Genomic DNA, 13,350 nt, shown 5'->3' with positions numbered 1-13,350 from the left:
TCATACCCTTGCTGTCTAGGTGGGTCAGTATTTATATATAAATACATACATACATACTGAAATACTTATTCATTACTATACATGTGGAAGACAAGTAAGATTTATAGGTATAGGATCTTGCTATTCTGTTACTTTCTGAATATTTTCTGTTGGGAGCCCTGGTGGCGCAGTGGTTAAATGCCTGTACTACAGTCACTCACTCACAAACCGAAAGGTTGCGAGTTCAATACCAGCCAGGGCTCAAGCTTGACTCAGGCTTGCATCCTTTCGAGGTCACTAAAATGAGTACCCAGCTTGTTGGGGGCAATTAGTTTACAGTTGTAAACCGCTTAGAGACTGCTTAAGCAATATGAAGTGGTATATAAATGAAGCTGTTATTGCTATTGCTGGGGTGGTTGCTAAAGTTATTTTGTCCAAGGAGCTTATTGCTCACCTTTTTAAACTGGCTCCAGCCTCCCGGGATGCGGGATGGAGGCAGGGATTACTGCTCACTAAATCACCACCGAACTGCTGGCCGCCATCAGCCTGGGTCCCAGCCGTGCTCCACCAGCCATTTTTTAGAAGTTGGAAGCTTCCAACTTCTAAAAAAGGCTGGTGGAGTGCAGCTTGGACCCGGGCTGATGGCAGCCGGAGGTATGGCAGTGATTTAGTGGGCAATAATCCCTTCTTCCATCCCGTGTCGCAGCTCCAACCTGGGAGGTTTAAAAGGGTGAGCGCTAAGCTCCTGAGTGTTTTCCTTCTTAGTTAGTTCTTCTACAGTTCTGTATTAAAGCTTTCTTCTACTTTTCTAGTATCAGTCTTGGAGAAGAGGAAATATTGGGGGTGGGGGGTGGCCTTACCTACTGATCCAAGGAGTTGGAAAATCTGAAGAGGAGCAAATCAGAATGCTAGCTGAAGTCTGGGAAAATAGGTATTGACTATAGGCGTGTCCTTTCTATGGTATATAATTTCTCATATGTCTTAAATAGTTTTATCCACTAAGAGACTTAGAAAAAATATTTTGAAATGGTATTTTACTGCATGAGGAATAATAGTTTGTTATTGAGTAGGATTATTGCAAAAATGAGATAGAAACAGACACATCAGATATTCAGCATGCCATTGTCATTTGCCGTTTCTAAGTATGCAATTGGTGTTGTATTAACCTGTTCAGTTGTTGAGTTTCACTCTATGGGTATCAGTCACAGTCATACTTATTTTTCAGTAATCCCACTGAGGTCAATGGGACTTTCATTAAAACATGTTTACCTGCAAAACAGTTTTGCTAAGAACATTTTTCAAACAGAAATTTTTTCAGTCCGCTTGCAATTACCACTTGCAAGTGCCAATTCATGAGCTAAATTCTCCACCTGCGTACTACTTCTCCTTTCTTTTTTTTTAAGATAAGGTATATAGTTTATTTTAAACGTTGCAGTTTCTGTAAGAAATGTTAAATATTGCATTCTATAGTGCTCCAGAGGGTAGGAGGAAAGGAGAGTGAGAGAGTGAGAAATAATATTAATTCCTTCATTTACTTGTCTAACTGTTTTTGAAGGAATGAATGTGAATTAACAGTGTTATCCTTTCCTAACAATTATCTTTCGCTACTCTAGCTAGTTTAGTTCTAAAAGACAGTGCCATTGACAAGGGGGAAAAAAAGAACCTTCTCGGATTTTTTCAGCTCAGCGGTGGTAATGTTGCACTGAACGCTAATGAGGGAACCCCCACTGGTTTGCCTGCTTTGTGACTTTTCTATTTCATAATTATTTTTAAAACACAAAACGACATGAGGTAGCCCAGTCCTGCCTCTGCTACTTCCTGGTACCTCGACGCTCACTACAGATGGCAATTTGTTCTTGTAACATATATGTCTCTCTGACCATTTTCATCTAATTTGTATGGGTTCTACCGTTTCCTTTCTCTCTTTCAGGGGCCTTGCTGTGTGTGAGCTAGGGGGTGGCATGACATGCTTGGCTGGGCTTATGGTAGGTCTTTTCTCAATTCCAATTCTATTCAGAGGGAGGAACAAAAGGGAAAAAATGTTCCAGTGCCTCCAACTGCTGGGTCAGAGAACTGTCAACAGAATCAGCTGCGGTCAAGCTGCAGAGTCTTGAGAGACCTTCTAGATTGACTTGCTTTCGTATCATATTGATTTTATGGTTGCCTCGATGAGCAGAAACATTTTACCTCAGTGTAGTCAATATCTCTTGTTGTGACATTCCAGGCCACGTACGGTCTGTCTTTCATTGCCATCGCTGAAGCCACCCCCCCCCACCCCTTTCAGATTATAGTCCCCCATTTGCTAAGATACAGGAATAGCCTGGCGAATCACAGTTGGAGCACCATGATATAGCTGCTAATGTTTTGCCTGCATTATTACACCAACAAACATGATCCAGAGCTCTCGGTAATTAGATTCTTTTGAATTAGATTGGCCATTCAGGAGCGTCATTCACCATTCTCTGGGTTCTGAGTCATGTATTCAGGAGATATTATGTAGCAGTGCAGTGCATTAGACAAGTTTTTATGTCTCTACAAATAAAAGCATATTGTTACACTGATTGGCATTTGACAAACCTGTCGTTCTTACACAATGTGTCGAGGTTACAGCCCAATGTGCGAGCATGTCAAAGCTCACAAAAAAATTACCCTTACAAAGCCATCTGCCTGCAATGCAAAGTTATATGAAGGGCATCAGGCAGTCAGACAGAAGCAGGCTGAAAGGCAGAGTGACAGCCTCGTATGATGGCTCTACTAGATAAACAGAAGCCCGCAAATGAAAGCCTCTCAGAATACCATCATCCGCTGTCACAATGCAATTACGGAACAGAATGATAGCAAGATAGAGGCTCCCGCAAATGGAATGATAAAAGTATTGACTGATTTGATTGAATGATTAAAATAATGCAGACATAAAATGAAAAAAGATTGAAGACTGTTACAGAGAAATAGGTGAGGAAGCATGATACTGAAGGCTTGTCACTCCTGTCTTCACTTCCACACAGACAAGCATATTTGCTCATTGTTTGCTATGCTCTTTTCCCCCCCTTCCAGGTTGCTATTTCTGCAGATGTCAAAGAAGTTCTGTTAACTGATGGAAATGAAAAGGCCATCAAAAGTATCCTTATTCAGATAGAAAACTGGTTTGTTGGTCTCTTTCCTTTTTCACTGGCTGAGCAACAATTGATATAAAAAGACAGCAAGGGATGTGTGTAATAATAATAAGTGTGTGTCAGAGAGAAAGAGAAGGACAGAGAGAGACTGAGAGTTCATATATCCATACATACATATTTTGTATAAGTAATTAAAATATATAACATTCTTGAAAAATCTATAGTGATACCTAGAATAAATTCACATTCTGCTTTACATCAAAAAATGGAAGGTATGCATGTTTAGGGATAAAGCGTCAAGGAACCAGATAAAAATACTGGTATCATGTTATTCAGATATTTTGTTCTATTTTTTTTAAAAAAAATAGCAACAACAATAATAAAATAATAACTCTGGGAATAAATTCCAGTTTTCCTCCTCCTCCTCCTCCTCCTCCTCCTCCTCCCGATCTATTTAACATTGGGCTTGTTTTCAGATATAACCTTTTACTATTTCTGTAGTATTACTGTGTTTGTCTATATCTAATTTTTACATTTGGTTGATGTTTTGTTCATATAATATCACTACTAACCTTTCCCTAGCTTCCTGCAAGATGTGTCAGCACTCTATTAACTACCAGTTGTCCAATACTTTTATTAGAACAAGGTTTTAAAATATCTGTTTCCCATTTGTACAGTTATTTTATTCCTTTATTGGAACATATTCTTATTTAATCGTAGTAGTACATATGCAAGTAAACAAATTTGCACGTTAATATGACTGCAATTTATTCCCTCTCAGTTAACTAAGTGTCTACAATAATAGAAGAGCTGGGTCCCATAGTGAATATTAATAGCTGTTAGAAATTGAGAGTGAAATGCAGAAGATATCTGTTTGCTTTGAGTTCTTGATGATAATGGCATTTGCATGTTAAGGGTCTTCATTTTGTGAAGGATGTAGTGTAAATGTCAAAATTATGGAGAAATCTCTTTGCTAGAGTCATTGGAATGATTTATTTTTCTCAGTTTCACTAACACTTTGATTGTGAGTGGTCATAACATGCATTTAAGGTAAAGCAGGAATATTAGTAAACAGACTTTGATAACACTTGTGCCCTTTATGTCAGATCTTAAAATATCTACATCTATTCCAAACACTTGAAGAATAGAGGGACAAATGTAGTCCTAATCATCATATCAGAAATGGGAGGGAGGAGGAGAGTATTTTTGTTCTTGTATTACTTTATTTAGAAAAATGTTGTGTATTTTTTCCATCCTTGAATATAACATACCATACCATCATTTTTTGTTCTGTGTACTACAATGGTGATGGTTTATTCTGTGCTTTGTCTTCACTGAAGTTGCTCTGCGAAGGAAACAAAAAACAAACATTGAAAATCAGAATTTTGCCTTTTTTAAAGAAATCAATATGGTTACAATGGGAAGTATTTCAACAAGATGGAGTTAATTCAACTACTATACTGATTAAACTTATTTGGGAGAAAGTCTGTCTCAGTAGGACTTGCTTCTGAATAACCCCTTGTACGATTTTGTTGTTAACCTGGCTGCTATTTTAGACCCACTTTTTTGTTACTGGGTATCAAACAAATCTAATTTTTTCTCACATGATCATCAAAATGTTTCATCACATGTCTTCTGTGTTAGCAGATGATTTTTCTTGCTAACTGGGTAGGTAGCTCAATTTGACTTATAACTGTATTAGATTACATTTTGGAATATTTTGACAGTCATAAAAAGTGGCAAGAGCCATTATCAATCTAGCTGAGATAAATGTCTGCCCATTTTAACCCATGTGGAAAGCAAAGCTATATCAGAGTTCTGAATGCATGTAAAAATTGTATCTACTTCATACTTTTAAAAAAATCTTGCTGAAATGAGTTGAACATATTATCTGTTAACTGACTTTTTTGTATTAGTTTAGCAAACTTGTAAAAAACACACTACATGTTTCTACTGACTTTCAGTGCTGTTGTCAGTATGCTTCAACAATATGCGATGGCTAGAAACCTCCTTAAGCGAACATATTTCAACTATTGTTTCCCTGGATTCCATATTGGAGGATTCCTAAGTGCTTAGTGTCATGCTCTGTTGTTGAGCTATTAAAAAGAAATAACCTTCTTATTTAAAATCAGAGTTTACTTTTGTCCTTTCAATTTCTTTGGAACTCTAAATTATATGCCAGTTACACTATAATATCAGAAATATCTTTCTAAAAAGTCAAAATGGTGTCAACCCGGGAGGAGAGAAAATCACAGTCAGAAGCCAGGAAATCACTAAGCAAGCCTGCTAATTATTCTTAATGGGCAAGATGAACACATTAAGAAACAAATGAATACATCAGTGAAATGTAATTGAAAATCGACCTGGCAATAGTGCTTTGCATCTGAGCATCCACTTTTATATTATCATCATTGTCATACTTATTATTGTTGATGTTATTAGCATTATTCACAGAGGATACCTAGGGGTCCTTCCTTTGTGAAGTCATGAATTGAAAGTGCAGATCTTTTTTTAGAAAAGAAGACCACTGAGAGTATTGTGTCCCATCAGTCTTTGATGGGTTTATTGCCAATTCATTTGTGAGAGTAATAATTTCATTTACTTTGGGGATGTCAAAGCATGTACTCTCTTAATACAAAATCAATATATATCAGGTATGTGGAATGAACAAACCTGCTTTTATATTAATTCTTTAAGGTTTAAGTATTCTGTCTTCATATTGACTAAGATTTGGAGATGATTTTAACATTTCTGAATTGAGAGGTTTGACAAGCAAACATGAATGCATTCTGTTTAAAACTCAGCTTTGTTCACCTTACTGTAGTATAAGTTGGTATACTACATGGCTGCACCTGCTTATTAGTGCAGAAGTTTGATTATACTTTAATAACTTGCTGGGTGGATAATAATAAATAAATAAATCACCACTACCACCTTAAATTGCCATGTTTACTGCGGGTGGTTGTTTAGTTTTTAGTAGCTTCAAAGTTGTCTGATCCAGCAACACAGATAGGGTGCCAAGGGAAAAATAAAATGTGTTCAAGGAAAAATTAGTAATGAACCTGAATATCAGATTTGCATCTTCTAAACTTGAAAGAAATATTAATCTGAATTGTTTGTCTTGGACCATTCCATAAATACATTATCTCCAACTGCAAAGTGAACATTCTGATACTTATTTAAATTATGCAATTAAAAAAAAAAGCCAAAAAAGTTTAAATGTAACCCAGATTTTCCACATTCATTGATAAGTCATTCAGCTAGCCGGGGAAATGGTTATGGGATTCCTTAAGAGTGGTTTATGTTATCTTGGCATTATTTCTGATCTGGTACATATCAACATATGTATGACATATGATAGACATATGAGACAAATTTAGAGTGTATTAAAATGCTGTAATGCAAAGAACTCTCACAATATATTACAATACAAAATAATATAGGTTGAATCTAGAAATTGTAGTTTATAGATTTCTACACTACAGAATACCTATTGGCTACAGGGTTGCATCCAGTTATAAACACACACCATGTAGAAGTTCTGATGACTTCTGTAATTATGAGGTATAAATGTGACTGTGCAACTGGATACAGAATTGAGGCACTGATTTATATACAGTTGAATCGAAATTATTGAAAGGAGATTTCTTTTAAAAGTAAATGGTTTGGTCTCACTTTGAGTGTTCCATTAGTGCATTTGCTCAATTAACCAAATCATACATAGTCACTTACAAGATTAATTATCCTATTTTTTTTTTGTTTGTTTTCTTGTGGGTCAGTTTATGGCATTATACAGAATGATAACATGGAAACATTTCACAAGACATATCAAAAGCATTGCGGACTTCTAAAAATAAGATCATCATCACCACATTATTTCAATTTTTGTGATCTTCTATTGCAAAGGCAAAACATGTCTGATGCATTCTTGGCCTTCTGAGGTACATCAGATGTGATATATTACAGAATTGTGTTTTTCTTTGTAAACGCCTCTTCCATGATTTGCAGTCTAAATTTTATGGCCACTAAGTCCATGGCAGTAGAACAAACACCTTGATGCTGGGATCACCTATGTAGTCCCTGCCAAGATTGGCGAATCCATCTGTTTCTTTCTCTCCCGTACTAGATATGTTTAATGAGGATTTTTTAAAATGAAGAAATATGGAAATTGTGAAATGTTGTTATTAAAAAATGACAAAAATAATTTTTATGCATCCGAAGTTGAATTCTGTCAATTTCTGCGATTATCTATGAATGGATGTGTGCATATTTGGGCAACCTGAGCTAGGGATAAAATAAGTGCTTATTTGCATGTCGGTGCTTCTCAGCATTGTGTTGCTGTCAATGGGATGCATATTTTGATCTGCATTTTTAACCATGTCTGGTCAACATGTGCTGGTCTTAATGTTCATCTGTGTAAACACCTGCTTCAGAGATACAAGAAGCTCATGTGCACAAGCATTGTTTGAAAAACATGAGATTTTTCATACATTTGAATGATACATAACAAAATGAAAAGGAAAAGTGACAAAACAGAGCAACCTTTATACATCTCTGATTTTCAAAGCACTTAAAATGCTGTCACTAAATTTGAGAGAACTGAAATCACTGAAATTGCACAGTGAATTAAATGATTTGTCAGTGGGTCTGGTAGCAATTTATACCTTTTTGGGCAACAAAGTATATTGAAAATTATAAAGTTTGAAGTAATCATTGACATGGCATAAGGCACATGGCATTATCTATATATACATGTAATTTTAAAAAATCTACAGGTGAAAACAGTATTTGCTGTAATGGTTATAGAAGACTTTATGAACTTAAAATTATCAGATAACAGAAAGACATTTAAGTTTTATTATTAAACTCATTTCTAAGTATGAAAATTATAGCTTTTTAAAAGTTCTTTTGATGACGATAACAGCAGCTTTAACGTGCAAAAACCTTTTCCATCCGTTACTCATTAATGAGTTGCTCTTGCCTTGAGGTACTTAATAGGCCTCACAAGGAGAAAGATTTCATTATTAATTCAGATCTGGAAACAATGGTCTTTCAAAAAAAGAGGGGATCCTTCATAAAAAGTTAGGAGTCAAACACAGCACTCCAGAAAACATTTTTTTTCCTAATAATGTAATGCAAAACAACATAAAAATGACTATACTTAGTTTTATAGCAATTATACTTACCACATATCACAGATGTCCATATACGTGAAAATGCTATCTAGCATGAAATCTTAAAATTATTTAAAATAAAAAAATATCATATAGTGTAACTGAAAATAAATTGTTTCTACTGTATGAGTTTAGTTTTGATCTGGTTAATTTTAAAATGTATGTAAAAGCTGTACTGTGCACTAAAGTTACAAACGTGATAACTAGTACATTTCAGTAATGTTACAATTAAAAGTGCCCTTGATTAAGAGGCAGGTCCTTTTATTTTATTTTATTTTTCATTTTCAATATAATGCTTATAAATGCTGCAGATGGCAAACTAATTTCAGAAGCATCCTCTCCTGTTTCAGAGAGAAGAGGGATAATATCTAATATACACATATGCACCTTCTAAAAACAAAGTGGGTTTTTATAGAAAGATTATTTCCCCCATGTACAAACTAAATTATATTGATATCCCCCGTTCCCAGAGATTGGAAACTTAATTGTGAAAATGTGTTATGTGTTATGTAAGTTATAACAAAGCCCCCCTCACATCTTACAATGTTAACACTGAAGAAAACTAGTGATCATTTAGTATGTTTCTTGTTACTTTTTTATTACTTTAAAAATATTTATAAGTAATAAAATGCCCTAGATGTGTGTGCACGTCTGGTGTTCCAAAATGTAACAAGAGAACATTTTTAGTAAGAAAAAAGTAGTGAAAAAATGTAACTGAAATATATATATATATATATATATATATATATATTGATTATATATATGAAATATATATAATCAATAGTGGGTGAGGCATTGTATTATGTTAACATTACCCAAAAATGTAATGGGTTTTCACTAGATTTTCACTAGAATCCTGTATTATCTACTTAGTTAAGTATAGTAAGTATCGGTTAACTAAGTAACCTCTCCTGGCCTCCCCCCCCCCCCCCCCACAACCCTGGCAGAAACATTCACCTGCAGACCAAGAACTGGTAGAATGCATCTCCTTTCCCTCATGCAGCTGATGCCCAGTACAGTAGGTTTGGAGGGAGTTACAATTGTGGCAGTAGCATCACAAACATGACAAAGGGGTTGTCCTCAGAGACAAAACAAGAAGCAGGAGTACTTTCACCCTGTTGCAAGCCTCAGCTGTTTACTCTATGCACAAGACCGAAATGGGATGAAACTGGAATGAAGCTGCACTCCAGGATGAAAAACTGGAGCAAAAAAAAAAATAAATCCATTTCCCTCCACTTTAATGCAGAAAGTGTGCATTATCGCACCAGCATACAAATAGCGTGATGTAAGTGCAAGAATGCAGGAAGGCCCAGGTGGCTTATGGAATTTGGATGGTGTGTGCACCCTGGGCCCGGTAAGATGCAGCCACCAGTGCCTTTTGTGTCATATGGGCTTTTTTCTTTTCTCAAGCATTTGAGGGCCAGCTGCACCATTGACCCATTGCACCATCTAGTTATCATACACCCCATGAAGTGAAATCATGACAAACATGACAGGTCACGCAGTCATGGGGTAAAGGGGAGAACAAGGGCATGTGTGCATGATTGTGTTTTGCCAAGGTGTCACTGGGCACATTGATTCACTGTACAAGTGGTGTATTGCTTGTGAAACTGTTTGGCCGGTCACACTGGGCATCCAATGGGCAGCTGATCAGAACAAGGGAGGTAATTGGCAATCACAGGCAGTGTGTTTATGCGATGGTGCGCATGCATGGGGGCAGGGCAAAAAAAAAAACCTGAATGGCGCATCACGCCACATGGTGCAGACTGCCCGTGGGTGTTCAACCCATTGTGGAAGCAGGCCATGCAGACAGCAGGGGTTCCACTTAATTTGGAGAAACCCAAGAGTGACCTTGTTTCTTCTCTCCATCTGCTGAGCACCTAAGTCGCAATCAAGAATCTGAAACAGTTACGGATTAGTAAATCTAAGTAAATGTTTCATATTCATGATTGCTACTTACATGAATGAGACATCTCCAAGATTTCCTATCCTCAACAGCCCGGTTTAGGTCTTGCAGACTCAAAGTTATGGCTTTCTTGATAGAGCCTATCCACCTGTAATATGGTTATCTTCTATTCCTGCTGCCTTCTACCTTACCTAGCACTATTAAAAATGCAGTTACACTGTAGAAATAATGCAGTTATGCAGTACTTTAAATGCTGTAGCTCCACAAAGTTGGTGCCTCACAAAACTGTAAAACCAGGATTCATTAGGATGGAGCAAGGCAGTTAAAGTGGTGTCAAACTGCATTATTTCTAGAGTGTAGAGGCATCCTCAGTAGCTGATACAGTATTGCAGCCTGTTATTTCTTGTAATACATTACAGTGGGCCCTCCACATTCACTGGTGCTAGGGTTGCAGGATCCCCATGAAAGTAGAAAAACCACAAATAAAAACAAACACATTTTTTTACCTAAGAAAACACCTCTCTAGGAATCTTCACCAGATGTTGATCAAAGAATCATGCTGGAGGACTTACAAATACATACAGAAACATTTTCTCTAGGACTCTCTAGGTCTTCCAGAATGACTCTATGGTCAACCTCTGGCAAGCTGGAGGAGCTAGAGATGCCTAGAGGGAACATATAAATCAAATCCGCAAATAATCAAATCCGCAAAAGTCAAAGCCATAAATGTGAAGGGCCAACTGTATTTCAATCTTTGACCTTTCCTATCACGATTATGTGTTTATTGGTCACATTTATATCCTGGCTTTCCTCTAAAGTGCTTCTATTTTACCCACTTTTATTCTAAGAACAACTCTGTCAGGTTGTTCAGGCTGAGAGAGAATGACCAGCCTAATGGAACTGAAGGCAATCTCCTATCCTGGCAGTGGTCCAGATCTAGACCTACCTAGCTTTACCAAGGTTGCTGGATCATACACTTCTTCTTCGTGGTCTCTGCGAATCACACAAATGGGTTTATTCTGCACCTGCGCAGCAATCCTCGGAAACTTCTGGAATCTCCAGGCAGAAAGCAATGTATCTTTCTGCAACTTTTTGGCGGTAGCCCCGCCCACCCATATATAAGGCCCCTGGTGGCCCGCTCCTCTTCAGTTCCTTCATTCCGCCACGCTAAGCAGCTCGAGGAACTTCGCTAGCATTTCACTTGCTCTTACATTGGAATCTCTTTGTCCATTCGTTTGGACTCTCCTTCGGCTTGACCACTTCTCTGACCTAACGGACTTCTCTTGCCATGGCCTCCTTTAGGAAGAGCACAAAGTGCGGGGTTAAAATCCCCATGGCCAACGGCAATGTCCACCGGACCCTGAAGCGGGCCGGACATTGAAGGCTGCGCTGTACGAAAAAGCTCTAAGCCAGCCTGGCGGTTCTGGAGCCTCCAGAGAGACAGGTGATACCACCTCTAAGTCCTCAAAAGGAAAAGGGACAAGTGCTCCGACCGCAACAAGCAGCGGGCTTGCTCATCCTCGCCGCCGCCAAAACCCGGCGTAAAGGGTCTCCGAGCACGGTCTCAGTGCCTCTGCTATAGTCAAGGCCAGTATCTGCTCTGTCTCCTGACATCGGGTCAATCAAGACCACGACGCCGACGCCAAAACCCGGCATAAAGGGCCTCCGAGCACGGTCTCAGTGCCTCCGCCATAGTCGAGGCCAGTACCTGCTCCGTCTCCTGACACTGGGTCAATCAAGACCCCGACGCCGACACCAGAACCCGGCGTAAAGGGCCTCTGAGCACGATCTCAGTGCCTCCACGATACTCAAGGCCAGGACCTGCTCTGTCTCCTGACATGGGGTTGATCAAGACCCGGCCTAAAGGGCCTCCGAGCACGGTCTCAGTGCTTCTGCCATAGTCGAGGCCAGTACCTGCTCCGTCTCATGACATTGGGTCAATCAAGACCCCTACGCCGACGCCAAAATCCGGCGTAAAGGACCTCCGACCATGGTCTCAGTGCCTCCGCCAGGATCGAGGCCAGTACCTGCTCCGTCTTCTGACATTACGTCAATTAAGACCCCGACGCCGCCTGTGCCGGCATCTTCCCGGACAGTGCTCTTGGAGCCCAGGGTCCTCCTTGTGAGCCACCTTTCTGTACTGGCGGACAGCCTGCAGATAGTCAGCATGGATTCTGAATCAGAGGGAGAACCCTCAGACTCCGATGCGCCTCTATCCCCACAGAGGTCAAGATCAAAGCCACACTCTCCCTCTCGGGACAAATGGCACATACGTTCTCCTTCACGGAAGGGCAGGGGTGCCCTTGGTACAGAGGCTGATGAGGCTTTGGCCTATGAACGACCGACACGGTCGAGCCAGATCAGGACCCACTCGAGTCGTTCCCAGACCTTGTCTGTGACCAGCCCACGGGACAGTACCTACTGCCAGTGGCACCTTCCCATCTGTGTCGTAGCATTCGTGGCCCCACACGGCCACGCCTCCCCGCTCAGGCCGTGGACGTCACCTAGGGGCCCGACGACTTTGACAGAGATGACTCTCCTAAGATCACCTCTTTCGGACAGAGGATCATAGTTCGTTCCTGAGGGCCTGACACCGCCATCGCCCACTAACGATGTCAGGGCCTTTGCTGACAGGGTCATATGGATGGCTGGCGCCCTCACGTTAGAGGTGGCCCACCCTGATGATGATGCCCTCGACCCAGTAGAAAAGACTATCTACGGATCGACAACTTCTACCGGGTCACTCCGTCCACTTCGTCCTGGCTCTCCAACCACCCTCAGCTGAATTCTGATATAGGGGAAGGAGCCCAGGCTACTTTCGCTCCTAGGACGTCTCTTCGTCAGTAGGCAGAGACATCAAGAAGCTGGATAGACTGAAAAAAAAACAAAAACCTTTTCTTTTCTTTTTTTGCCTCAGCTGCTCTTGACTTAAAGATAGCCAACTATGCAGCCTGTATGGGGCCTATATACAGTTTCTGGTTGAGGGGATGGGCCCTACCATCGCTGATCTCCCAGACGATAGGAGACGCATGATGGTCACTCTGCGAAATGAGATCCATCTGATAGCAGGCCAACAGATCATTTCTGTCAAGCACACCATGGACTGTGCATCCAAGTGCTATATGGTCCATAGCCCTTCGCCGTTACGTGTGGCTCCGGGCCTCTGAACTCAACCCCC

The 13,350-nt window shown here is 39.8% G+C and overlaps 1 protein-coding gene across 4 annotated transcripts in view; it reads left to right on the top strand.

Moving 5' to 3' along the window:
• The window catches only part of CAMKMT (calmodulin-lysine N-methyltransferase), a 345,282-nt gene that overhangs the window by 276,016 nt on the left and 55,916 nt on the right, over positions 1–13,350 (top strand). For 3 of the 4 annotated variants that reach the window (XM_089529164.1, XM_089529165.1, XM_089529163.1), the window contains 2 exons: positions 1,910–1,964; positions 3,034–3,097. The exons of the other annotated variant lie outside the window; for it this stretch is intronic. In XM_089529164.1, the coding sequence (XP_089385290.1) occupies positions 1,910–1,964; positions 3,034–3,097 (119 nt within the window). The remainder of the gene's footprint in view (positions 1–1,909; positions 1,965–3,033; positions 3,098–13,350) is intronic. 4 annotated transcript variants of the gene reach the window in all.

Source organism: Sceloporus occidentalis, unplaced genomic scaffold (genome assembly GCF_023333645.1).
Source record: "Sceloporus occidentalis isolate IW3139 unplaced genomic scaffold, rSceOcc1.0.p SCAF_6, whole genome shotgun sequence".
Lineage (NCBI taxonomy): Eukaryota > Metazoa > Chordata > Lepidosauria > Squamata > Phrynosomatidae > Sceloporus > Sceloporus occidentalis.
This window is presented reverse-complemented; position numbering and strand designations above follow the sequence as displayed.